Below are 25347 nucleotides of genomic sequence, written 5' to 3' on the forward strand. Positions count from 1 at the left end.
TCCATATCTACCTATAGTCTTGCATTGAGGTTATCATACCAAGACTGCTCATAACTCTACAGCACTAGTCACTCACTTACTACTCCGTATCACGCAATCGATCACCCAATCCAACCTACAAGGTCGCCATACGGCAACAGCCAACATGATAAATGGTATTATGCTATAAACAAAAAAATCCCGCAATCGCTAACTTTTCCATGCAGTCCATGCAGACCAAATCAATAAACCTCAACGCCACGATGCATAACCTGGTAATCCCACACCGCATAGCCCCATTCCCAGCCCTGGAAATTCGCCAGGTCCCGCACGGACAGATCGTCCGCTGCAGGGACCGGTGACGGCGACCGCGACGGAGACGACGCCTCAGCTATCGAGATGTCGTCGCGCGGGAAGATGCCCTTTTCTTGCCAGTGCTGTTTCCAGCCCAGGCTGGGTTCGATGGGGCTGAGACTGCGACTGGGACTGGGGCATGGGCTCGGGCTCGAGGGACCAGCCTCGACGCCGTCACCAACCTGTGCGTCTGCCATCGGCAGAGATGGGTTTGTTACGACCTGCACGAGATCCTGGAAGGAGGATTTCGAGGAGATGGAATTACTGATCACTAGACGCCAGCTGTCCTCGCGGCTGGGCTGGTGCGCCGCCTTGTAGAGGAAGCTGGGTCCTAGCGAGACCAGATGGTTACAGTAAATACTGCAGTCATCAGCGTCGTCGGCTGTTGCGGAGTTAGCGCGTCAAGAAGTTGGATAGCAATGGAGAATCAGGGAGAAGCAGTAGCCTATTTGGAGCATACGCGGCGCAAAAAACACACACAAAACAAAGAAAAGCAACGGAAAAAGAGAAGCATTACCATCTTCACTCGGATACAGCTCCCACGGGTCCACGGGCATTGACTTGGGCCGCATCGCCCGCCAGCGAGGGTCGGACCGGGGGAACTCGCGAGTGATTTGGTCGAAGAGATGGGTGTATTCGTTGCGCATGAACACCCAGACAGACCCGAACTCCTCCACCTCCCACGTCGCCATCCCGCCGAAAAACAGGCTCCACATGCGGTCGATCGTGAAATTCCTGTACCACGTCGACGAGGTCTGTTTGCCCGACGGGGACGCCGCGGAATCCAGTGCGCCGTCTGTGCTGGGGTCCGTCCACTCGCGCGACCCGAAGATGTTGCAGTATGTCTGTAGCCGGCAGAGAGCGCGCAGGATGCGCGCTTTTTCGCTGGCCGAGGGTCGCAAGGGGAGATTCTGCTGCCAGGCCTCCGGATCGGCCCAGGGGGGACACGGTGCGCGCGCGCAGTAGGCGCGCAGCAGGTATCGCAGCTTCTGGTAGAGGTGGAGGAGGCGCATGCTTTCGGGGATGGGTCGGATGCCAGCGGAAGGAGGCAGGGGGGATTCCCGATGGCAGCGAAGACGGTCTAGGAGAGTGGTTATTTGCGACTTGTGCTGGGAGACCTCGGCGTGGAGGCCTTCGGACTCCAGAGCTGCCAAGGGTTCTTCGAGGTCTACTAGGCCATATTGCCGCTGGACAAGCTCGTGGAGAATGTCCTTCTTGGCCAGGCAGTAGGTGTCATGGTACAAGGGGGAAGCATGGATCAGGTCCTCTAGTGTTTGCTCGTTAGGAAGGGACTTGAGAATGATGATGCGCAGCTCTGTTGGTAAGCTTTCAAACGCCATGATGGATTATGGACAAGAATGATGATGTATGTGACATTGGCCAGGCAATTCAGCCCGGCAGGCCATTGGAAGGACCCGGGATACTTATAGGGACAGAGTTTTCAGGCCGCTGGGACCGGTGGTAGCCGGACGGTGCAAAGCGCAAGAACAAAGGCAGGAATTCGTCATTTGGTGAAGCGCTTGGCGGTTTGTCAGAGCATCACTCGTCTGACACGGTGCGTGATTTTTGATAGGCCGGGGGCGCCGAGAACTGGGGTAATGGTGTAAATCTTAGGTAAAAGAACGCAAAATTCCTCCGTGGCCGACCAGTCTAGGTCCAGTTGGCAACGCCTTGTGTGGGGGAGCGACCGGTCCGGTCTGCACGGGGAACGACATCCCTGGTTCACTGGATGAGCACGGCTTCAGTAGTGGTTGCGCGGTGAAAATTTCGATGCGGAATGGGGCCTCCTGCTTTTTGCGGGGGGCGAAGTGATGTCATTCCAGGCTGGATTCCTACTCCGGAGATGAAAATCTCTCACCGCCGTGCATAACCCCCGTCTTATTGCAGGCGGTCTACGTGTCACGTCCTCAAGGTCCCACTGCAGTCCCGGGGGTATGGACTCTGGCCCCTTGCGGTATGGGTCTCATTCAATGGCGTGATCCTGGATGCTGAGGCCAGGTTTTGTTGGGGTGATGCCATTATTCATGTCAGCCTTCTGGCCTGTCGATCCAGGGGTAATCGGCTACTAGTCGCTACTAGCTGCCAATGAATTCGACTGCTATTGCCTGGAGTAATGCCTGGATTAAAGGGGTGAACCTGTTTATTCCCTCATTCATCAACTCGAAAATTTCTACTCAACTCTGGTGGTTTTATTAACTGGTACTCATTAACTCCGAGGATAACCACTCCCCAACTCCTTAGTGAATGCATAAATATATTACCCAGCTGACTCATTCACAGTACCTCGCCTGATTGATGAAGTAGTCTCATTTTCCCTTCCTCTTCTGTAAATAATCCAGTCCTCATTCTACCACTGCATATTGATCGATTTTCATCTTCGAACACCTTTGCGCGATTCTATTGGCTTATAGACTGCTCTTTCAAAGCTTCAAAGTGGAAATAAGCTCATAGCCGTTCAAAATTCGAATATCCAGGTCTCCCATGGTCTGGAAAACACTCCCAACAGGCTAGGTTGTTAATAGTTCGACCTTTCCAGGAAAAGAAGATGTCCAACATCCACAAAAAGTGCCTGATGCACCTGCCTCCTGCGTGGAACGGCCCTCCACCGATGCCTCCGTACTCATCCCGATCCAGAGAAGAGTATTTTGAAGTGGAGGCTTGAAGATGTTCCCCGTTGGATCTTGAAGCCACCGAAAAAAAGATATTGCCAGTCACAAAAGCCTGCTGTCAAACAAGACCAACCGACCTTGAAAGGACAATACAAATCTTGAGTGTTTTTATATCTTTTCGCAAACATGAATGCAAACAATAATTCAGTCAGAAAAGCAGAAAGTCCAAGGATAAGTGAACGAATAGGGCAGTGCAATAATAACCCACACCCGAAGAAAACGGTCCAAGAATGATGATTGCCCAGACCCAGACGAAATATATCAGATGGACTTTTCATACATGCCGCGAAGACTCATCTCTGTCCAAAGCCCGTTGACACCAATCTGAATCAGCGCCTCAACGAGGTGAGAGAATGCATTACAAGGTGACTCACTTGAGAAATACCACGACCAGCCAGTATAAAGGCTTAACTGCCCCCCAGAACTATCGAATCCACAGTCACTTCTCCAGACGACAGTCCCTTCCCGGCTCCCATTTGTCACCGTTCGGGATACGTTTTGAGTCTGATTAATCGCGGTGATTTTCCGACTGAACTAGTCTACACCAGCTTCTCAGTTCCTGATACTGCCGCTATCTGCTGAAACCTCAACAAATTCGAGGATATTAAAAATCTATGTTTACAGTGTGTTTCCCCGCATGTCTACAAATGGTATTGGAATCTAACACGCTCATAGATTCGAGTGTAACTCCAAGACAAAGGAAAAGAACCTAAGGTTGAAAATGCCAACACATCTTCAGCACATATTTCAATGATGTTCCGGGCGCATGATAGCAGTTGGGACCCACGAAAAACGTTTTAAATCCCAGAAGAACACATCTCTACCACAAACCCAACACAAGGAAGTCAATATAGCCTCGAAAATATGGCACCAAGCCCCCCCCAAAGTCGTCTACGTCGTCTTACATCCAGCATGGCCGCACATCGCAGAGAGTCAACATCCTTTCAACTCTATATGAACAAGGAAGGCCGTCCCATTCACACCGCGCTATATCGCACGTTTATACCAAAGTCCGCGAACCATGGAGATTCTCTCAACAGCATAGTCCTTATAGAATCACTGATGATTCTGACAGCAAAGGCTAGTCCTACTCCAATGCATATGTTACAATCCAGTAAGATTCGTCCTTCGAGGAAGCCTCAAATGCGAAGAATGTTGCCCAACAGTGGGAGGTGTTGCGAATCTGCGAGTCAATGCAGATTTGTCAGGACGGTTGAAATGCATAGTCCTAGTCATGTCCTACCTGATTAATTTAGCCGGCCTAACCTGCAATCTCCATAGAGATTGCCGCAACATGCGCCTGACCCAAGATCAAGTTTCTACTTGATTCCAAGTTTTGCATTCCAAAGAAAACAGCGCAATGCCGATCGGATGCGTGCTAACCCGATGGAACCACATCATCCGAGACACATGCGGGGGTCTCCGCTTTCCCCGCATCTGGAATTGCCCAGCCTACTCTGGAGGAGCGAACAAGAGGAACTTCTACCTGCCACTGACTACCGTCTCGGATTCTCAGCAGTCTTAGGCAATTCTTGGTTCTAGGCCTCCTAGCCACGTTCCAAGTTCACTCCCCTCATTGAGTCACACTCATAAGATTAAGCTCAGGCAGCATCTAGTGACAGCCGCCCCTAAAAGCAGACATTGGAGTAATTCGAGGCGACCACTGCGAATGATAACCAGCATACCTGACGGACAACTAGAGGAAATCCGGAAGAAACAAAATATCCTTACGTATCGTTGGCTGTTCTTGCCGATAATATGACCTACGAGTGCCTTCGTCAGTTGGTCGACAAGGTCTTGAAGGGCACCAGTAGGTCACATGATTCTACTGCGTGTTTTCTTGGGTGACCTCCAATAAGAAACTCAGTGCAAACAGGTATTCAGAATGAGCATCCAAGGCCCATTTTTAGACCTGTCTTTTGCCGATTACAAGGCGACATTACACTGATTCATAAACGGCTGTTCTATTATGATTTCAAAATCAGTTAGTTGATGTCTTTTCCATGCCTGCCACCTTCACCATCCTCATGACGGAGTTCAAGGCTGGTTGAGGTCGATAATCGTGGTATGGATAGAGTCCATAAGGATTAAGTCGATAAATTGATGACATCAAAGCGAAGCTTCTTACACAGGAGAACATCTCCGAGGGAGAATAAAGCCTATGTCTGTACCAGGGTAGATGCCATTCTGTTTACGACTCTCGCTAGCAAAAAGAGGGCCGAAATGGTTAAGCAGAACTCCCGGGGTACCCCTCAGTTATATTTCAGCTGGAAACTACGATCAAGCTACCCTGATTCTTAGAGAAGGAAAAGGTCATGCTGTCCGGCCACAACTCCTTTCCCATGGCCGAACGACGGGTTTGTATGCTAATCTGTATGGGGGACAGTCTTTCTGCCAGTCTCGCGCTGTCTCGACCGTTTCTGTCTGCCAACATGCCTCACAAGGAGGCCAAGAAGGTCCGTTTTACGGGCGTCTCCCTGGTCGTCTTGTATTTCGATTTCCTGGTTATACCAGCGGAGCACAGTGTGAAACACGAGAACGGGAGACCTTTTACGAACAGAAACAAACAAGACCCTGGAGAGGGTTCTCAACTCCTTTCGGAATGATTTCCATCAGAGCGATACAAAAGGAATTCGGAAGAATCAAATGTCTCTGGAAAATGTCATATTTCGCCTGCAATGCCAGATTTTAATCGAAGACAGTTTGGTGATTCTCGGAAAGCAAAAAGGCATATGGCTCCCTCTGGATTTTCGGCCTAAAGTTCGACATTGGGATCAGAAACAAAGGGATTTAAGAAATAATATATTTGTCACTGTAGTATTCAAAAAGCAGATTTATTCTATATGGTTCAATCTAGAGAAGATGTCCGCTGAACAGTTGCAGATCCCAGTGTGAAATAAATTCTCTGCGGAGGCCTTCACTAGACAGAATGAGGAGAAAGATCTCGAAAAGAGCCAAGGTCAATCCCCATATGCTCGATAATAGATGAAAACATATCCTCATCACATATATGGCCGTTTATCTATTATCTAAATTGAACAGTAGCGTACTACCACTCAAAGGCCAGTCTATATCCGACCAATTATTTCTCATCCAAGCTCCCCTTCCCCCCAGTCGAACCCTCCACGCATGTTCCATTCCCAAACATCGCCCTAGCAGCCGCACTCCACACACTCTCTTGACGAAGATAGTTCCCCAGCGTGTAGAAAAGCCTACACTCCGCCGCCTCGTACACAAACTGCAGCGGAGTCTCCGTATCACTCTGCACGTACGCATTCCGCAGATTCAGCCCGCCGTCAATCGTGTGGAGAGGGAAGTCTTGCGCAGAAATCGGCAGCGTCTCGTTGTACTGCTTCCATTCCTGACGCGACATGATCGGCTTCGATCCGCGTAGAGACTTGGCGACTAGTTCATGCGCGGTACTAATCCAGCTGTAGATAAAACCGATATCGATCGATTGGCTGCCTTTCACGCCGCCCATGGCTTGCATAGGCTCGTGCCGGGGTCGGCCGCCGAATGCGATTGAGCGCACGCCTTGAGATTTCATGAGCTTGACGAAGGTGGTGCAGGTTGAGGCGCAGAAGCCGTCCGTTATCTAGTTTGATATTAGACTGTGTGAAACGGGTTGGGGAGGGTGCAAAGCACTTACGATTGTGATGTCTTCGGGTGCGAAGAGTGCCTTAGCAGGATTCTGTGGAACAGACCCGTAGCCGTTGATCGGGTACAGGTCCGACGCAGAAGATAGCGCCGTGTAGTTGTAGACACCGGCGAGGCTGGACATGTTTGCGCCGAGTATCTCGTGAGGGCCATACAGCTCTTTCCAAGATGCAAAGGCCTCCTCCTGGTCTGGGGTCACGGCCATCTTGTACGGGAACGGGTTCGACTCGTTTGCCAAAGAGCCCAACTGGGCGGACTCGTTGAGATGACCAAAGCTCCGTCCGATGAAATCAACGGCCGGGTGGGCCCTGAATCGTGATCCGATGTACATTGGCTCGCCGGGGAAGAATACCTGGAACAGATTGATGCCACTGACGATTACACCGCCGGGGTTTCCCGATAGGTCGATGATGATCTTCTTCTTGCCAGCAGCGGTGGCGTTGCGGAGGAAGCTCGCAGCAAACTCCGTGGTGGCTGATGGCAACGCATCAAAGGTTGGAACTGATAGAACTGCTGTATCACGCAGTGCGGTTTCGTTGGAGAAAAACCCGAAGGTCACATTATTTTTGTCACTAAAATTCGGCTTCGGGTACCCGGCGGCGGCACGCATGAAGCGTTTTGATGATGAAGAATTTGACGGCCCGGGCAGAGCCGTGGGGGAGCAGAATCTATTGTAGACTGCCGTTCCGTTTCTATAGCTGAAGTCTACAATGTCTGAAGTAGCCCGTGTCTCGACATTTTTGACGGTACCATTGGTGAACTTGAAATCCGAGGACGGACCGGGCCAGATTTCAGTGCTCGCCCAGAGCCCTTTCGCTGTCTTTGACGATCGAGACAAGGATGGAAAGGCAACATTGTACCTGATCTGGTTAACTTGTGATCCTCGCATAAAATTTAACCTGATGGAGAATATAGAAATCATACCGAGCATCTGGGTCTTGTGACCCCTGAAGGGATGTGTATTTCTCCAAGTATTCGACCACATCAGTCCCATTGATGGATTTAAGGGGAGACACATTCTTGCTTCCCTTTCCTAGAAGTTTCGCATCATCTAACGAGAATTAGTCGCAATACCACCAATTTGGAGGAACTAGCATACTAAGTGTATACACCTGAGGGAGCTGCAAGCCGTCCGAAGATATAGACACAAGTGGCTCCTGGTGAGTGAATTCGAAGTATGAAGTCGAGCATGGTCTGACAGAGAGATGGCCATCATTCGCCGACTGGATGAGACGCTGCAGGTCCTCATCGGCCTCATATTGGCTATGGTACTTCCCATTCCTAATATTGTCCTGGATTTGGTCCAGTCCTCCCATGAGGTCGATCGCAGGCACCATGTACCCGGATGGGGGATCTAGCAGGTCAGTAAGCAGATTACTCAACACATATTTCGATAGACACACCTTTCAGAACGTCAATGGTGGACTGAAATTGAAGGTATTTGCGGTATTCATCGATAACCGACAAAGCCGGAGGAGCTTTGATGGGCATAGACAAGAGGCAGCGATGAGCCAGGTCGCCCGAAACCTCAAAAGATGCTGTATTATGGAACAGTTATTAGCCATTCCAAGCCTCTTTTGGTAACTTTGAGGATACAGTTTGATTTGCTTGATTTGGCGAACAGGTCGCTCACTTGGGCGCATGGTTCTGGCTGCGCATGCGCAGTGCTGGCAGCCGTCAGGGCCGCCAAAGATAAGCCAGTCACTTTAAGCCACATGATAAATTTTCCAAACGGTAAAGCCAGTTGGAATACCAGTGAAGATATTCAATTTTCTCATCTTGTTGTCAAGGCCTGAGACCATTTAAATAACAATCCAGATAGCACTCGGGTCCCGAGAAACAGGCCCGGGAATTCGGATCGTCGTTGAACTTGACTACATGCACTACTTGTCATTGCATCGTGGAGACACTAAAACGTCTGGGGTAAGCATCGTCGTTGCTACAGCTCGGGAGCCTTGTCCAAGTGGACCTTTCGCGGTGCCCGACAGACCCGATTGCCCTTTCTAGAAACTCCACCTGAGCAGAAAGGTCACGGCGAGGATCGGAGGCTATGCTTAACTGCTGCCTTGATCGCACAGGTGTCAATCCTTACCCGAGGATTATACCAAACCATAGAATCAGCCTCGTCTTCCTCTAGGGTATTAAAAGAAACAGTTCTTGGTCAATCTGCATTGGTCGGACCCAGAAAACGTGGGGCGAAATACATCATAGGGAATTGGCGGATAAAAAAGTCGGATAATCTGCCCCATGGCACTTTGAAATGTTGGGATCTTCGCGATAGGTTAACCCTTTGAGCCTTGCGCACAGCCTTCGCCAGTTCATGCTAGATAACGTCAACGTCCACGTCCATGCTTGATGTCCCGCTCTGGTCATTGCTTACCTCCGCATTGATTGTGGTTTCATCAGCCAAATCTCTTATTTCTCTGTCCTATTGCCAGTTCCGCCCCGATCCCTTATTTAACGATCAGGGCTATGCACCGGCTCGGCACCGCCATAGGTAGACACCAGTATTCGAGCTTCATGTATCTTAGGATTGACGCTGAGGAAGTGTATAGCCAGTTCCATTTGAAGTAATATCTTGCCGTGATCAAATGGCCCCCGTTTACTGATCAAGAGGGCTCAAGTGTGATGAAACTGCATCTCTGTACCTGTTTTCAAAATTCCCGAGTAAATCATGAACATTGGCTCAATCGGCGCGTACATATCAGTTCCGTTTAGGGGGTTTAATGGGAATGACAGAAGAAGGATTTTGGTCGGATTCACTCTCAACCGCGTTGTGATGTGCGCTTCTCAGTAGAGAGCTTGCGCACTGCAGTGCCACAAATTCTGTTGGTTTTTGAAACCATGTTGTTTCCTTGGCATTTAGCGACAGCAACTCTCAGTAAGTGTTGACAACAACAGCTTTGGGGGAATTTCCTGTTCTTTTCCATATACTTTTCAGACAAAGAATATTCTATCATATCTTTGATGATGATGATGATGATGATGATAATGTTGTTGCTGATCGTGTGAGGGCGATGGGAAGTGTTGAGGTCTTGAAGATGAAGCTCTCGACAAGGCGAGTGGGTCACTGGACTGGCCAAGCCTAAACAGGAACCGGAGACGAGTTCTGGACTACAGAGCATCAGAGCATATTGACGAGCTTTTATCTTAGTGCACTCTGATCGGTTGTTGCTATTGAGCGGACACTCTCCGACGCCTTTAGCTCTCCAATCCTCAAGTAGACGGTCAGCGTTCAATTGCTCGTACTGAGGGCTCTTCGCCAAATTTTACCTAGATCTTAAAGGAAAGCTTTATGCTTGGTCTCGCGATCTCTACCTATTGATTGGCTTTATTTTTCCATGTCTTGCTTCCATGGTAGTCACATTCCATACTGCAAGCATCAATATCGTGCATAATATATTTGCAATGAAATCGCCCTCAGATCTCCAAGTAGGCACCATCTCAGAGCATATAAGCAAGCAATAATTCCACCAATCTACAGTCTAGACCAAATTCTCCTCATATTCCGCACTCCTTAATAATGCCAGCTGCGGTCACGACGAAACTCTGATTAATTGATTGATATGATAATCTCCTCACCTGACCGGAGGCTGGCCGGGAGCTGGCCGGAATAGTCGATTGGCAACAATAAACTACTGACGGTAAATGCCGCAAACACCATCTTAGATTCGCTCTCGTTTACTCAACCCCTAGTCAGATACTTAATCTTATCGCTTATGTTGCATACAAAACCTGCCGTAGGATCTAGATCTATCGTCGCGACTTGCCGGTGAACATGCACACGGCACATTGTCTCGCAGACCGAGCAATAGGAGTGCATTCCGGATAGTAGAGCCGGGCGTGGTAAGCAGCCACTTGCGGTTTATATTGCATCGTTCTTTTGTCTTGACGATTTTCCTATTTGGGTTAGTGGGTTGTCGGTTTTCGGCTAGAGAGCAGGGAGGGAGTTTTTAAATTGGGCGAAATGAGGCTCTTTTTTGGAGTCAAAGGGGAATGAGTGGAAGGAGATGTCTTGTTGTTAGAGTATCTGGAGTTGTATAGGTAGAAATTAGGGTTGGATAGAGCCACATGACATGCTTATTGACTGTCGCCGTTGAAAGTCAAAGTGAGAATCCCCAACTTTCAACTCCCCGGGGCTCCAGGAAAACTTACCCCAACAACTCAAGCGACACGAAAGGACCGAAAGCGGCTCAAACCCTTATGACCCTAATCTCATCTAAAGTACGGAAAAATCCTCAAGCGAACCCACCCTAGCCTCACCGAGCTTAGCGCTTGCTCCTATTCGCGCAAATAGATTAAGTGCAGACAGCAGGCTGACCGTGCCCTGTCTAACCTGTCACTAATTCCTGACCGAGCATCTGCTAATTCTCTCCTACCCGATGCTGACCGATCGTTCCGGAACACGAACTGCACCGTCAGCTTTTAGTCAATCTATGCTCATCCTGCTAGACAGAGTAGCGCCACCACGTTGCGCTTGCAGCTGCGTGAACCGGGATGACGATTCTTATCTCGGACCTCGTGCGGTCTTTGGGCGTGGTTCTTTGCCACCTTCTTGCAGTCTAGACTGAGAAGTCGCATCTAGCGGTGTACAAGCTGTCAAGTTCGAGTTGCATAATGCTGAGCAATGTCTCCGTCATGTTTGCCACGGTCGTCTTCCGTCTTCGGGGACCCGACTAGTATGGATTGAGGTAGTGAGGTTTCTCGTCTCTGCAGCCAAGGGACGGAGTGGGGTGCTTATAGCATAATAGTAGCATCGGAGTAGTCTATAGCGGCCGGACAAGATAGAGTACGGAGTACGGAGTATGAAGGGTTGATGAGATGAAGCTGACAGAATATTAGACAAAATTGGATAATGGTGGTGAATCTTCCAGCGGAGTCTGTCCGCGAGGATCAAGTCTATCAGATTCGTTGAGCTCGACAAAAGTATAAAAGGGACAGCTCTGTCCTATCCATCCCTCCAGATCAGATCAGACTCAAGCACCACAGCAGCTCTTCTGTCCTCATTCTCCCTGCAAACCATCCTCTCATATTCCGAGACAAACAGCAAGATGCAGTTCAAGACTCTTCTCCCCACCCTCGCCATCCTGGCCTCCACTGCCTCGGCATGGAACAGAATCGACAAGGACAACGCTGTATGCCTTCCCTCCCTCCCCTTCTGATCCAGACTAACAGCACAGGCCCTCCTGGTCATCGACCACCAAGTCGGTCTCGCTCAGCTCGTCCGCGACTACAGCACCAACGACTTCCGCAACAACATGCTGGCGCACTCCGCTCTGGGCCCGCTCTTCGACCTGCCCACCGTCCTGACCACCTCGTCGGACCAGGGCCCCAACGGCCTCATGCTCAAGGAGATCGTGGACATGCACCCCAACGCCACGCTGGTGCAGCGCCAGGGCGAGGTCAACGCCTGGGACAACAAGGCGTTCCGGGAGGCCGTCAAGGCGACTGGCAAGAAGCAGTTGATTATCGGTGGTATTGTTACGGAAGTTTGTAAGTCTGCCTCCTAATGCTCCGAGAGAGTGAGAGATGCTAATCCCACAGGCACCGCCTTCCTGGCCCTCTCGCTCGTCGACGAAGGGTACGAGGTCTTCGCCAACACCGAGGCCAGCGGCACCTTTGACGTGAAGCTGGCGGAGGACGCCAATCGCCGCATGGAGCGCGCCGGCGTCACCCTGATGGGTCTGTTTGGCATCGTGACTGATCTCATGCGCGACTGGCGTGCTAAGCCCGGTCTTGACGAGGTTCTGCCCTACCTGGACAAGTACCAGTTCGCGTACGGACTGGCGGCCCGTCACCACGCCGGAGCGCTGCGCAACGGAACTTTGTTCCCGGTTGAGGAGCTGCTGATCTAGAGGATTTGTGGGGAATATTGGACAGAAGGAAGTGGATAGAGAAGTGTGAGAAACTTGGGGACTAGTGACCTTTGGATATAGTTCTATAAAGACCTCTAGCTATATCAATGCAGCCTCATGTTCCTGATAAGATATCTTGCGAATACATATCTAATCTCGTATCTCCAACGGTTACATCGCTTGCCAACCACCAATCACAACCGCGACAAAACATGGCACGATCTGCCCCACACGCGGTTTTTTCCGATATAAAAAGGCCAAATCCCCGCATTCTTCTCATGTCCAGATCGAAATCTACATACACATCCCCCCGATCTCCCCAATAGACCCCCAAACCACCACAAGCAGAGAGAGAAACCAAAATGACCGGCCTCACCCCCTCCCAACTCGCCTCCTTCCAGGAAAACGGCTACCTCGTGATCCCCTCATACCTCTCCCCCGAGGAAATCACCTCCCTCCTCACCGAAACCAACCACCTCCTAGACACCTTCGACCTCACCACCCACCCCCTCACACAATTCACCACCGGCGACGACGCAAAAGACAACAAGCCCCACGTCGGCGACGACTACTTCCTCACCTCCGGCGACAAAGTGCGCTTCTTCTTCGAACCCGACGCCATCTCCCCAACCCCCGACCCAGCAACCGGCCGCCCCGCCCTCCTCAAACCCAAGCAACAAGCCGTCAATAAAATCGGGCACTCCCTGCACTCGCTGTCCCCACCGTTCGAGGCCGTCTCGCTGTCGGCAAAGAACGCCGCCGTCGCGCGCGATCTCGGCTTCCAAGATCCCCGCGTCCTCCAGAGCATGGTGATCTGCAAGCAGCCGGGGATCGGCGGCGCGGTGCCCCCGCACCGGGACTCGGAATTTCTGTACACGAGTCCGCCGTCGGCGGTGGGGTGGTGGTTTGCGCTGCAGGATGCCGGGCCCGGGAATGCGACGCTGGGGATGTTTCCTGGTTCGCAGAGGGGGAGGGCCGGGGGGGCTGTGAAGAGAAGGTTTGTGAGAAGGGCGGATGGGTTGGGCACGGAGTTTGTGAGTAACGAGGGAGCGAGCTTGCCAAAGGGACAGGAGGAGGCGGAGGTGGAGGGACAGGCGCCCAAGGAGGAGGATGTCCAGGTGTTGGATATCAAGGCCGGTTCGTTGGTCTTGATCCATGGCAATGTGCTGCATCAGAGTGAGAGGAATACGAGCCAGCGGAGTCGGTTTGCGTATACCTTTCATGTTATCGAGGGCGCGGAGGGATGGGAGTATGATGAGAGGAACTGGTTGCAGCCGGCGGAGGGGGGTTTTTCGAAGTTGTATAAGGATTGAGTTGGAGATAGGGAGGAAGGGGTGTATATAGGGAGGCTACGGTTACGAACATATAAGAAGATTCATTCAGTGGTTCATCAAGTGCGCTAAGCTGTTGATTGGATTTGATATACAAATGGAAGTCTTTTGGATCCCGAACCCCAAACTCCATCCCGGTATCCGAATGCGAGAAATGTTCTAGTCAAACAATTGCTTTTTTTTTTCTTTGGTTTTTGGTGTGAAGATCAAGATGCACGCAGCATATCCAGCATCCCCTGCGTCTGCGTCGCCTGGTGCGCCATCTCCACCTCGTCGCGCACGCGTCGGTGTAGCCGCTCCACCATCTTGTCGATCTGCACCGACTGGCCCAGGTTGCCCGAGTAGATGTCCAGCACGTTCATGCCCACCTCCACGCACGTCTTCACCAGTCGCGGCTCGCGGATGTTCTTGTACACCCACTGCAGCACCGGCCGCAGCGTCTCCTCGTCGCGACCCTGCAGCGCCGCTCGCAGCGCCGATCGGTGTCGCAGCGCAGTCAGCAGAGTCAGCTGCGCCGTCTTGTCGGGTCCGTTCAGCACTTGGTCCAGAGCGGCGGAGTACCGAGCCTTGCGCAGATCGTGCTCCCAGCTCTGTTCCTTCTTCCGCTTCTTGCGGTCCTGGCCCTCGATCACAATGTCCACGCCCTCGCCGATGAAGTCGCGACCACGCAGTCGCTTCTCCCATCCAGCTCCCCGCTTTTGCTTGGCCACCTTGCGGTCGTGTTCTTCCACCTTGCCTTCCAGCAGAGCCTGCATTTCCTTCCTCCTCTCGCGCTCGCGCACCTTCTGCTGTCCCGACAGACGCGTCTTGATCGACAGCAGACCGGACTGCATACCGACGGCAATGTGCTTGTCCTCCAGCGCCGGACCCGCGGTGATGGCGCGCAGCGACAGAATCGGCGACGGGTACTTGGATCCGGAGACGACATTCCACCCCGACGTTTCAAACACCTTCATATGACCATCCAAGGCACCACTGAGCAATCGCTCGCCATTCGACGCCAACGACAGCGCCGTGACCGTCTTCTGGTGGCTCTCAATCATGTGCATCGGCTTGCCCGCCACAATATCCAACACCGCGATCTTGTTATCCGCCGACGCCAGCACTGTGGTGCCCGTCGGCATCGGCAGGACGGTTTCGATGGGCGCGCCCATCTTGAACGTCATGGCCGAGCGGCCCTCCACGCGAGGATCCCAGAGTCGGACCGTGCGATCGTAACTGCCGGAGACCACCAGGCCCGAGGAGGCCAGGGAGCCGGGCATGAAGGCGCCGCTTCGCACGTAGTCGGTGTGTCCGACGAAGGTCTTGGCGCTGCTCTCGCTGGGCAGATCCCACAGTCGCACGGTGCGGTCGTCACTGGCACTGAGAAGCGAGGTCGCGTCGCTCGGAGAGAATTTGGCCACCCACACCGGCTGCTTGTGCTCCTTCCATGTCTTCAGAATGGATCGCGATCCCACGTCGAACACCTGCACGGTGCCGGTATCATCACCGGTGACGACCACGCGGCCGTCCGGTCGGACGTCAGTGCCTCGCACGGTGTCATCGAAGCGGGTGATGGTGCGCAGCAGTTTGCGAGTGCGGATGGAGTAGATCTGGACTCGGGCGCCGGTGGTGACGGTGAAGACGTCGGGCGGCTGGGTCAGGGAGGGGAAGGCCGAGGCGGACGAAGGCACGGAAGGCTGGGTGATCAGATTGACGGGGCCATTGGCCGGAGAGGGGATCAGAAGTGGGTTCTTGAAGGTCTTCCAGTATTGCTGCTCCGGAGTCAATTTCGTGGAGGGCAGCGCAGGCAGCTTGACCTGCTGCAGAGGGAGGACGGGGGCAGCCATGGCGGCTGGAGGGAATTGGAATAGTTGACGATGAGGTCTGGCGGGGAATTCTTGACGTAGTCACTCAGCGAAAAGAAGCGAAACTCGACCGGCCAGCTGTGTTGGCGTCGGCGACGGTGCAGAGAAATTTGACGATCTCGAAGTTTTTTTGATAAAAAGTTCGATTCTCCCATTGGCCGGGTGCTGAGTCAGCGATGTCATGTGGTGATAAGATAGTGTTGATGCCTTTCTGCCGTGATGCCTGAGAGCGAGGGCGTAAGCTCAGACATTCAGGCAGAAACTATCTCCAGCATGCCAATGATGTAAAAGATTCAATCCAACAAAGCTAGTTCGAATACGGCATGATTGCATGAGACAGTGTCTGGCCCAGCCCATCTAGACACTGCCATCCCTTGCATCTACATTCCAGCACCACGATGTGAATCATCGTGACATCTATCTCACGTCTAGATCTGTATCACTATGGGGATTCCAGCAAGGGGCACAGTCATAGTCGACACGTGGTGTATTAAACCCCTCCCTTGTCTTTTATTACACCTCCAGGGGTCATGATGGGCATAGTAATCGAGGCAGATTCTCAGTGTTGGCGGTTGCCTTATACTGACGGCTGAGTGGGCAAACTTCAAACTACGAAATTCTCAGAATATATTGTTGGATGCTTTCACTTTACACTTGAGAGCTTCAACATAATAATGTAGTTATATGGTCTTTGCCAGTCCTGTCAAAGGAAGTGCTATATATGTCTTCCACAGCACACAAACGAAGTAATCCAACGGAATCACAAATCACTGTCATTATCAGGAAGCGGCATACTCCCTGCCTTCTTCATTTCTTCCTGGTACATCTGCAACATTTCAGTGTCGACGTGCGGCGCTACTAGTCCCGAACACAAAAGGTTCGTTCCCCATTCCTAGCACCAAAGCCAATTCGCGTAAAGATCACATATTACTAGTTTGCAATATAGAAGCCTGATCCGTACCAGCGTTTGATCACCCAGAAGGGTCCTCGTAAGCCACAAAAAAGGTTCATCGATATTCAAGACCGTCTTGACGGAAGTCTCGCAGTATTGAACGCCACTCATCTCGTCGGGCCAAGAGATATCTTCAGGCATAACCTCACGCTCACGGTCGTCAACTTTGTTTCCGCAGACCACCACAGGAATATCTTTCTGATTGACAGAGACAAGCTCCCCTAATCGGTCTATCAACCTAAATCAGCCAAATGGGAACAAAACATACTGTACCACCCGACCACACTCTCCCAGGTCTTCCGTCTCGACACGTCAAACATAATGATGGCTGCGTCGGTGTCTTTCAAATACTCTCCCAACCTGTTCATCGAGCCTTGGTTGCTGGCGATATCCCATATCTCAAAATACACGCTCCCTCGCCCACGCTGAGATAGCTTTAGCTGGTTTGGCAAGTAGATTCATGGCGAGCACAGACCTCCAATGTAAACGACAGTGGATGAGATATCTCGCAGTAATTTACCGAGTGGTGCTCTTTTATCTCTTCCCCTGTGAAGTGACGGAATTTAAAACTGGTCTTTGCACGGTCATTAGCTGGGAGTTCAGAATGTTGAGTCTCAGTCCGACCTTTCCCACAGCAGCATCGCCAAGCAAAGCAAGCTTGAATGTCGGGTCGTGTACTTCATAAGCTGCCATGATCATAACCGTCCATCTGTGAAGACTCGAGTCTCCAGATGGGCTCATCAGGCTGGGAGATGTGGCGCAGTGCTGACTACGAGCAGATCATTGCCTTAGGCCCCGCCGACCCAACTCCTTCCGGTTGCGCTGGGCGATTATCTGCGATCACCATAACAAGCTGTCTTTACAGAGTACGGAGTACTGAGACAATGCAAGGAAGAGAATATGGTAAAGCCGTTGTCACTAAGACAGCAACACCGCTCAATGCCGGCAACCGGATCCAGCCGAGTGTTTCATGTGTTGTCGGTAGAATACAGACTACAAGCCCTACTAACAACACAGGCTAACGGACATGCACGGAATACTTTTCCCAACCGAATCCAACAATCCAGACCGACGCAAATCCCGGCGAAAGACTCCGTTCTGCACGCCTGGCCGACACGGGATCGACGCGCTAGCTGAGGCTCCATCCGCCAAAAGCTGTTACATGCATGTCGTCACCCACCCAGGACTGATTTCCGAGGTGGGCATCACAACCTGTCAGTGCCCAGAAAACAAGGCGCAGTCCCACTGCTTGAATCAGGCCGCCAGGTTTGTTTACTCCGTACAGCTTTACGGAAGACCCCATAGTTAGGTATGATGTTCCCACTCGTCCCGGATTTTGAAACCTGGCCGAATAATTCCCGAAAGCCTATTTTCTTTATGTTGTTGACTGGTTTCCGTACAGTGCGGACGTCAGTAGGTCGATAATTATAGAACCAAACTTGGCAGACTTTAAAACGCCTTGGGGCTGTGGCGAGAGCTGACACGGTCAGACAGGCAACAGGATTCGCGGGCAAGGATTAATGACTCGGTACGCAATCTTCCTTGTTCTTACCTGCCTACGTAGGTGTAGGTAGACTCTCGATCTTGTGACGATACGGATACTGACAGATTCTCCGTATTCGCATCCGATGGTCAGACCTCCGTGCAACGATGATGCAGTATCAGCCGGTTTTGTAACGCGCCCATTGGCAAGGAACTACGTAGCTTATTCTGCAGGTGGGGACCTCGAGTGGAAATGAAGATGACGGCCGGAGATGAAACGCCAGCTGGAAAGGCGGTCATGACGATAGCTTTAATATAAAGTGGATATTGGCAGGTGCCTCGACGGTGGTTCCGGGCACGAGAAGCCTCTCATTCGAGACATGAGGCAGAGGAAAAAGCGTGGCTGGTCGAATTGATGCCTTAAACCGGGCCGTGGTACGGTATTGTCACGGAGGCAGACGATCGGTAAGGAGGTGGGGCCGGCCACACCTCGCCCATGCAGGAACGCGCGACGCAGCCAATCAGAGGCGCCGACCCCACCCCGCCCAGCCACCCCCCAGCCACCCCATTACCGGGTGCCCGCCCCACCACCACCGGGCCAGCGAATCAGACGGCGGGGCTATGGAACAAGATCTCTTATCGATTGTTTTGCTTGTTTCTTCCGTCTTCCTTTCCTTTTCCCCTCCCGGTCTCTTCTCACTTTCTTTCCTTCTGCTCGCTTTGTTTCCGGTCTTCTTCTCCTCCCTCGATCCTCCGGTCATCCTGCTAAAGTAGCACATTTCTGTCTCGCCTGCTCGTGTTACCGCAGGACTAGATACCCAATCGACAGACCCTTGTCCGGTTCGTTCCTCATCCTCCCCCTCATTCATCCGTCTAAATGATGGCTGACACCATGGATTTAGTGCTCCTAGCTCTCGATCATTTGCATGTCTAGCCTCTCCGTCTGACTGGCTTGCTCTCCCTTGCAACACGACGCATGTGGCTTTGGGCTCACGTTCCCTCCTTTTCTCTTCCCTTCTTGCCCTCCCTCGCTTCTCTTCTTTCTCTCCTTTAGCGCCTGGTTGACTCGGGCAATCTCCTTTCGATATGGTGTCCAAAGCCTCGCGGATGTCCGTGAACCACGCGGCGGGCATCTTTGCCGACATGTCCGTCGACGGTCCTGCTATCGGCACGCTGGTCGCCATCATCGACCGCGCGAAGAACTTGCCGAATCGCAAGACCATGGGCAAGCAGAATCCGTACTGCGCTGCACGACTCGGCAAAGAGGCTAGGAAAACAGAGACGGACCTGCGAGGTGGTCAGACTCCGAAATGGTAATCTCCCTTCCCGTTCGATTGCTCGCCTGCGATTCGTCCGGTTGCTGATGTGACGCAGGGATCAAGAGCTTCGATTCACGGTCCACGAATCCCCCGACTACTTCCGTCTGAAAGTCACGGTGTTCAACGATGATAAGCGAACCGATCTGATCGGCGAGACCTGGGTCGATCTGAAAGACCTGATCATCCCCGGTGGCAGCCAGAGCGACGCATGGCATCCGCTGCAGTACCGCGGACGGTACGCCGGCGACGTGCGCATCGAGATGACTTACTACGACACCAGACCCGAGGATGAGGCGGTCATCGAGCGCCGCACGCAGGCCGCCGAGAAGGTCCACGGCAAGAGCGCTCCGTCCGTGGCGACCTCGTCCAGCATCAGCAGCAACAGCGCGGCTTCCGCGCCGATTCCCGTTGGCAACTCGGCGCTTTCGGGTCCCAGACAGTTGAAGGACGTGAAGCGCCGTCCGCTCCCGACGGATCCAACGGGCTCGGCCCCAGCGCGTCCTGGTCCGCCTGAGAAGGCCCCGTCGGCGCCTCTGCCTCTGCCGGCTCAGGTTACGCCTCCGCGACCGATGCACGAACCGCCGTCTCATTCCTATTCCACTCCACCGGCAGAGTATATGCGTCATGCTCCTCGACATTCGATGGCCTCTGAGCCGGTCTACGATGCACAGCCCATGCCGGTCCAGGCGCCTCCGGCTTCCAGACCGATGAGAACCTACGAAACCCCCGATGACTTCCACCGTGAATGGAGTCATCCTGCTGCGCCTCCCTTGCAACCTCAGGCTCCGCCGAGGCGTCATCCCCAGGAAGCTCAGGCGCAATACTCGGGATATCGAGATGCGTATGACTCGCGCTCCCATGCGCGTCCTCGCTCGGGATACGGCAATCCACCACCGGTGGACTACCGCTCCTCCAGGCAAGAGATCCCAGTCAGTCGACCGGAGCAGTTCCCAGAAATGCATGTCCCCGTGACAGAGCCGCCCCGTCCGAGCAGTCATCACAGCAACTATGCCTTCCCGACGGAAGCGCAACACTATGCTCCGAACGGGGATATGATGGTTGTCCATGGCGCTCCCCCGGCCAGATACACGTCGCGGTCGTCCGGGGCCAGCATGCACGACCACGGTGCCGTGGAATACATACCTGCTGTCCCCAACGGCATGGCTCTAGAGCCCGTGGATCACTACCGTGGCCGTGGTCGCAGTCGCAGCCACAGCAACTCGCTGGTCCATGAGCCCAGCAACAGCGCCATGCGCCATGCAGAATATGCCACGATGCAGCCGCGAGTCGAGGACGAGGACGACGACGGCCCTCCGCCGCCGCCGCCCGTCCATCGCTCGGGCGTGCATTCCAGTCCTAATCATGCCAATAATCATGTCCAACAGTTAGTACCGTCACCAACTCCCTCGTACCAAGCTTACTCCCCAGAGTATGCACCGTCCCCGCGGAACTCCTTCGATCTCACGCACCTCAACCATCCCAACCACCCGCTGGCCGACGCGGATCGCCTCCCCCTGCCTACGAGTACGCCCTCCATGCCCCCCAGTCTAGTCGCGGGCTTTGATCCCGCCATCGCCGACGCCGAGTCAGACCGCGCTGCCAGCGAGCGTGTCGCCGTGCGCCGTCGCAGCGCCATCTTCGACGACGACGACCCTATCTGTCCCCCGTCCAGGGACCCTTCGCCTGGCCCGGCCATGATGCCTCCCTATCCCGTCGAGGCGGCCTCCTCTGCTCCCCATCTTCCTGTCTCTGCACCTGCTCCTCCCATAGAAAACCCTCATCAAGCCCTCGTCACCACCCGGAGATCCTTCCACTCCGACTCGCGCCTCGTGCCCCGTCGCAAATCCGTCAGCCCTCATCCTCATCCCTCGCCTCTTCCTCCCGCCGGCACCATGCCTCTCGACCGTGATCCCTCTGCTCCTATCACTCAAACCCCCTTCTCCCCAGACTCCTACGACCAGTTCAACCCGAACGCTGCCCGCGCCGCCGTCACCCGCGACCTGGCCCCGGCCTACGACACCCCGGCTGAAGCCATGCACGCCGCTCGCCGCAGCGAAGCCGAAGCTGCACGTCCCGGCGGCGACTCCGGGCCCATCATCGGCGACGACGGCCGCGAGATCGACCCCTCCGACCACCTGCCCACAGACACCTGGGCGCCCGAGCCCGAGCGCAAGAAGAAAACCGGCGTCGTCGTCCGCTTCAAGAAGTCGCCTGCCAGCGCCGCCCGCACCAGTCCTCGTCCTGCCACCGCCACCGCCGCCCCGGTCAAAGAGTACCACCGTCCTCCTGCGCCCTCCTCTCGCCCGACCTCCTCCTACGGCGCTGCAGACGTCGACATGCGTGGACGACCGGGCTACGCGCCTCCCGCGCCGGTGTCGCATACTTATTCGTCTGCGCATGCGAGAACGTACAGCACGCCGTCGCCCCGGTCGGTGCGCAGTCGCAGCTCTGTGTCCCCTGCGCCGAGCGGCCATTCGGGCTCCCACTCGCCGTCCAGCTTCTATGCCCCTGCGCCCCACGGTCCGCCTATCCCGGCCAAGGTGCCCATCGCGCAGCCGATGCCCGTGGGGCAGAGTCGCGCACTAGTCTCCAGTGGGGACGCGCTGAGTCGGGAGCTCGGCACGATCGATATCGGCTCGGTGGGGTGTACGACTGGACGGGCGATGAGGCGGTATGTGCCGAGGGTGCAGACGGGGTATGCCATGTAGTCTCTCCCTGCCTTACTTTCATGATCCAGATGAAGGTGGTGGGTTAGTGAGTGGGTGACGTGGTGAGGTACAAAATCTTGACTTTGCATTTCCGTTTCGTTTCTTTGTTGATTGGATGCAAGTATACATCATTCATTCATTCAGTACTTTCTCTTTTCATTTCGGGTATGGTTCGTGGTTGTGGGACTTCTCTTCTCTTGTTCATTGTTCCGCTTTCTTTGTTCCTTATCTCCTTGTGTATACGGTTTTCTACTTTTCTGCATGTGGATTTGGCGTTTGTTGGTTCGGTTGGATGGATGGATGGATGGATGGTATGGAATGATACGGATGGATGTGAATATGTCCTATGCCATGATACATGCTATATGATATGGTGAATATATGCATTAGCTTTTTATACTGGATATAGATGCTGTGCGTACTTAGGTTGAGTGTTCAGTGTTTGTATAGAGTATATCGCATCTCGCAGTAGGAGAGGGCCTATGGTCATGTTCAACAAGCTGGTATGTGGATGTAAGACAATAGAGGCTCTTCTCGTTCTATTGGACACACATCACCCTTCTAGGTTATATTCACATACTCTACGAACTCTGTTCCTTTGTCTATTCCCTATTCCTTATTCTCTCATGATGCTATTGACAAGCTGATCGTATAGTTGGTTATGGGCCTTTAGACTTCAATAAAGAACAGCTAGAATCAATCACTCCACAAGCGACATATATACTGCTCTTCCTCCTATCCTCATCCTATTCTTCATCTTCTTCAATCCATCTATTCTACCTTCCCATCTATCTACACTCACTCTAATCAGTCTCCTCAACTCAACACCACCAACACCAACTAACCCTCCTCTATCCTTAACCAAAACCACCTCCATTTCAACCTAACCTCTCAACAATAACAAAAATGCCTCCTCCTCAACCCATCCCCCCCTGCGAATTCACCAACCCCTGTACCACCCACCTCGAACCCTCCTCCTCCTCCTCAACTTCAACCTCAACCCCAAGTCCAAGTCCAAGTCCAAATACAACCCCACCGCACCCCCGAAAACTCATCTCCCACATCTTCGGCCGCAACAAAACCTCCACAAGACTGGTCCCGACACACATCTGGCCGCACTACTGCCGCAAACACTACCAGCGGGCGCGGTACCGCGCGCCGAACTGGCCCGTCGCGCAGGTCGAGCTGGTCCGCCTGGCGCTGGATCGGATGGAGGTGTGGGGAGGGGTCAGGGGGTTTCAGGTGGTGTTGAGGAAGAGGGCTTTGGTTCATTCTGGATCTACTAGCTCTACTTCTGCTTTTGGGGGAGGGGATGGAGATGGAGATGGAGAGGGAGATGATGGGGAGGGAGAGAAAGAGAAGGGGAAGGGGAAAGGCAAGAAGCTCTCGACGAAGAGGAAGAGCAAGAGCAAGGGCAAGGGCAAAAGACCCCAGAAGAAGCGCAAGGCACCGGCCATCCACCATGCGCCGGTCCCCGACTGGTTGAGGCATCATCTGGGCGAGGGGAGGACATTTGCAGAGGTCCGGAGCATGCTGGATCAGTTGAAGGGGCATCTGCAGGAGGCTCGACGGGGAAAGGAGCTGCGGTTTCCAGATATTGAGATTCTGCCGGCGTTGGAGGAGTGGGTGTATGCCATTCCTACAGAGAAGAGATGAAGAGAATCAATATCGCATTACCATTAATCATGACTCTAGAAAGAGCGCTATATACATGCCCTGAAATCAAGAACAGTCACAAAAGCAGATCACATTAGTCAATCAATAGAACGTAGTGCAGCAGCATTTCGAAAAAATACCCTCAGCCATCGTCCTTCGTCCATCGCATATTCTCCATATCCGAGCTTAAGAATGGTCGGGAATCAATTCGTATCCTCCCTCGGACGGCAGCACGCGCGCCGCAATCACCAGCGCACCGGCACACGCCAGACTGACCACCCAGCTGACGGTGCAGTAGATCCACGATTCGTCCAGGCGCCAGCCGACGAAGAACCGGCCTTCGTTGTCGAACAGATACGCCTATCTTCGTCAGTACCACTTGAAGAGGGAGAAGGTGAAAGGAAACATACGACAATCGACATACTGGCGGCCTGCACCACCGCCGACAACACAATCAGCAAGCTGAGGATCTTCCACCCCGACTCGCGCAGTTGTTTGCCGCCCGCCAGGACGATGACGTAGGCGACGATGCTCATGCCCTCCAGCACGATGGCAAACGACATCAGAAAGCCGACGGAGCGCCACATCGAGCAGAAGTAGCGGTCCTCGCCATGGCAGTCTTCGCGCTGCGGGAAGCTCTCGCAGGTATCGGACAGGGAGGAGCAGCGGCGGTGGAGGCCGTACGAGTAGTGGAAGCGGGGCTGCAGAGCATTGTTAGACCCTGCGAGCTGGGACGACCGGGCGAGAGGAGCCATACATGTTCACTATGATAACTGACCCATTTGGGGATGACGATGGAGGAGATCGACAGTCCGAATGCTGGCGACCGAAGCTTCCGTTAGCGTAGGGACGATGGGACTGAGAGGCGAACTAGGCGCTTACAGGCGATAAATACCACCAAAGTGGCCGTATACACAATGGTCTTGGTCAAAAAGCCCGTGTAGTTGCGATCCTCGCCGCGAGGCACCAGATGGAAATCCATGTTGGTGGTGGGCAGTGATGACGACAGCGGTGGCGGCGGAGTTGCGTCGGACTTGGTCAGGCAACAGGATGTCGGCCACAGACCGGAGGGGATTAAGGATAATGAAGAAAGCAGGCCAACCGCCCAGGATAAGAGAAACAAGTAAAAACCCGACCGAGAAAAAAAGACGCCGTCGGGAGGCAGGAGGGAGAAGAGCCAACCCAGGAGGCGGTCCAGTTGATCAGTCAATCTTACACAAGCAGTTGCCCGTTCAATCGGTCCAGGGGCTGGGAAACCATGGATGGAACGGGAAGATCCGAGGGAAGAAACCCGGGGGAGGAGAGAAGAGAAGAGGCAGCAGAGCAGAAGAGGAGGATGGGATCAGAGGATCCGAGAGCAGACGAGGGGAAGTCGAAGAATGCGCGAAGGAGGGTGACCCCGGCCGATCATTCCAGCGACTTGTCGGCCCATACGGCGGTCGCGCTGGCCGCAGGTACCGTCGATGTCTACACTTGCACGTCCACGCAGGTCAAGGACAATCATTCAATTCCGTCCGAAGATCAAAAAGATACAGAAA

General features: G+C 53.4%; 9 protein-coding genes across 9 annotated transcripts; 4 read left to right on the forward strand and 5 right to left on the reverse strand.

Annotated features, from left to right (window-relative positions):
* Positions 1 to 165: 165 nt before the first annotated feature.
* Positions 166 to 1756, reverse strand: P170DRAFT_439541 (uncharacterized protein). Its single transcript, XM_024849863.1, has 2 exons — positions 851 to 1756; positions 166 to 715 (listed from the first exon to the last, which is right to left on the reverse strand). Exons 1-2 carry the CDS (start codon positions 1671 to 1673, stop codon positions 222 to 224), a joined length of 1317 nt encoding a protein of 438 aa, XP_024701139.1. The 5' UTR covers positions 1674 to 1756; the 3' UTR covers positions 166 to 221.
* Positions 1757 to 6084: 4328 nt separating this feature from the next.
* On the reverse strand, positions 6085 to 8150 carry P170DRAFT_364977 (peptidase S41 family protein; the record flags this gene model as incomplete). The annotated part of the gene is made up of 5 exons (XM_024844678.1): positions 6085 to 6597; positions 6652 to 7519; positions 7584 to 7710; positions 7759 to 8013; positions 8063 to 8150. 5 exons carry the CDS (start codon positions 8148 to 8150, stop codon positions 6085 to 6087), a joined length of 1851 nt encoding a protein of 616 aa, XP_024701140.1.
* Positions 8151 to 11710: 3560 nt separating this feature from the next.
* On the forward strand, positions 11711 to 12514 carry P170DRAFT_364730 (putative isochorismatase family hydrolase; the record flags this gene model as incomplete). The annotated part of the gene is made up of 3 exons (XM_024844659.1): positions 11711 to 11794; positions 11840 to 12152; positions 12204 to 12514. The coding sequence occupies 3 exons, from the start codon at positions 11711 to 11713 to the stop codon at positions 12512 to 12514; spliced, it is 708 nt and encodes a 235-aa protein (XP_024701141.1).
* A 293-nt stretch (positions 12515 to 12807) lies between these two features.
* On the forward strand, positions 12808 to 13971 carry P170DRAFT_439543 (phytanoyl-CoA dioxygenase family protein). Its single transcript, XM_024849864.1, has one exon. It carries the CDS (start codon positions 12877 to 12879, stop codon positions 13825 to 13827), a length of 951 nt encoding a protein of 316 aa, XP_024701142.1. The 5' UTR covers positions 12808 to 12876; the 3' UTR covers positions 13828 to 13971.
* P170DRAFT_439544 (snoRNA-binding rRNA-processing protein UTP15) lies at positions 13892 to 15801 on the reverse strand. The gene has a single exon (XM_024849865.1). It carries the CDS (start codon positions 15672 to 15674, stop codon positions 14052 to 14054), a length of 1623 nt encoding a protein of 540 aa, XP_024701143.1. The 5' UTR covers positions 15675 to 15801; the 3' UTR covers positions 13892 to 14051.
* Positions 15802 to 16452: 651 nt separating this feature from the next.
* On the reverse strand, positions 16453 to 17337 carry P170DRAFT_365123 (P-loop containing nucleoside triphosphate hydrolase protein; the record flags this gene model as incomplete). The annotated part of the gene is made up of 5 exons (XM_024844686.1): positions 16453 to 16584; positions 16654 to 16865; positions 16913 to 17059; positions 17116 to 17218; positions 17269 to 17337. The coding sequence occupies 5 exons, from the start codon at positions 17335 to 17337 to the stop codon at positions 16453 to 16455; spliced, it is 663 nt and encodes a 220-aa protein (XP_024701144.1).
* Positions 17338 to 18815: 1478 nt separating this feature from the next.
* Positions 18816 to 22549, forward strand: P170DRAFT_512460 (uncharacterized protein). Its single transcript, XM_024854993.1, has 3 exons — positions 18816 to 18966; positions 19029 to 19439; positions 19501 to 22549. Exons 2-3 carry the CDS (start codon positions 19213 to 19215, stop codon positions 22151 to 22153), a joined length of 2880 nt encoding a protein of 959 aa, XP_024701145.1. The 5' UTR covers positions 18816 to 18966; positions 19029 to 19212; the 3' UTR covers positions 22154 to 22549.
* A 510-nt stretch (positions 22550 to 23059) lies between these two features.
* Positions 23060 to 23809, forward strand: P170DRAFT_467047 (putative pathogenicity factor; the record flags this gene model as incomplete). The annotated part of the gene is made up of 1 exon (XM_024852452.1): positions 23060 to 23809. The coding sequence occupies one exon, from the start codon at positions 23060 to 23062 to the stop codon at positions 23807 to 23809; it is 750 nt and encodes a 249-aa protein (XP_024701146.1).
* P170DRAFT_439547 (uncharacterized protein) lies at positions 23807 to 25196 on the reverse strand. Its single transcript, XM_024849866.1, has 4 exons — positions 24692 to 25196; positions 24567 to 24628; positions 24220 to 24510; positions 23807 to 24169 (listed from the first exon to the last, which is right to left on the reverse strand). Exons 1-4 carry the CDS (start codon positions 24789 to 24791, stop codon positions 23996 to 23998), a joined length of 627 nt encoding a protein of 208 aa, XP_024701147.1. The 5' UTR covers positions 24792 to 25196; the 3' UTR covers positions 23807 to 23995.
* Positions 25197 to 25347: the final 151 nt, after the last annotated feature.

The sequence above is a fragment of the Aspergillus steynii genome (assembly GCF_002849105.1).
Source record: "Aspergillus steynii IBT 23096 chromosome Unknown P170scaffold_7, whole genome shotgun sequence".
NCBI classification, from domain to species: domain Eukaryota; kingdom Fungi; phylum Ascomycota; class Eurotiomycetes; order Eurotiales; family Aspergillaceae; genus Aspergillus; species Aspergillus steynii.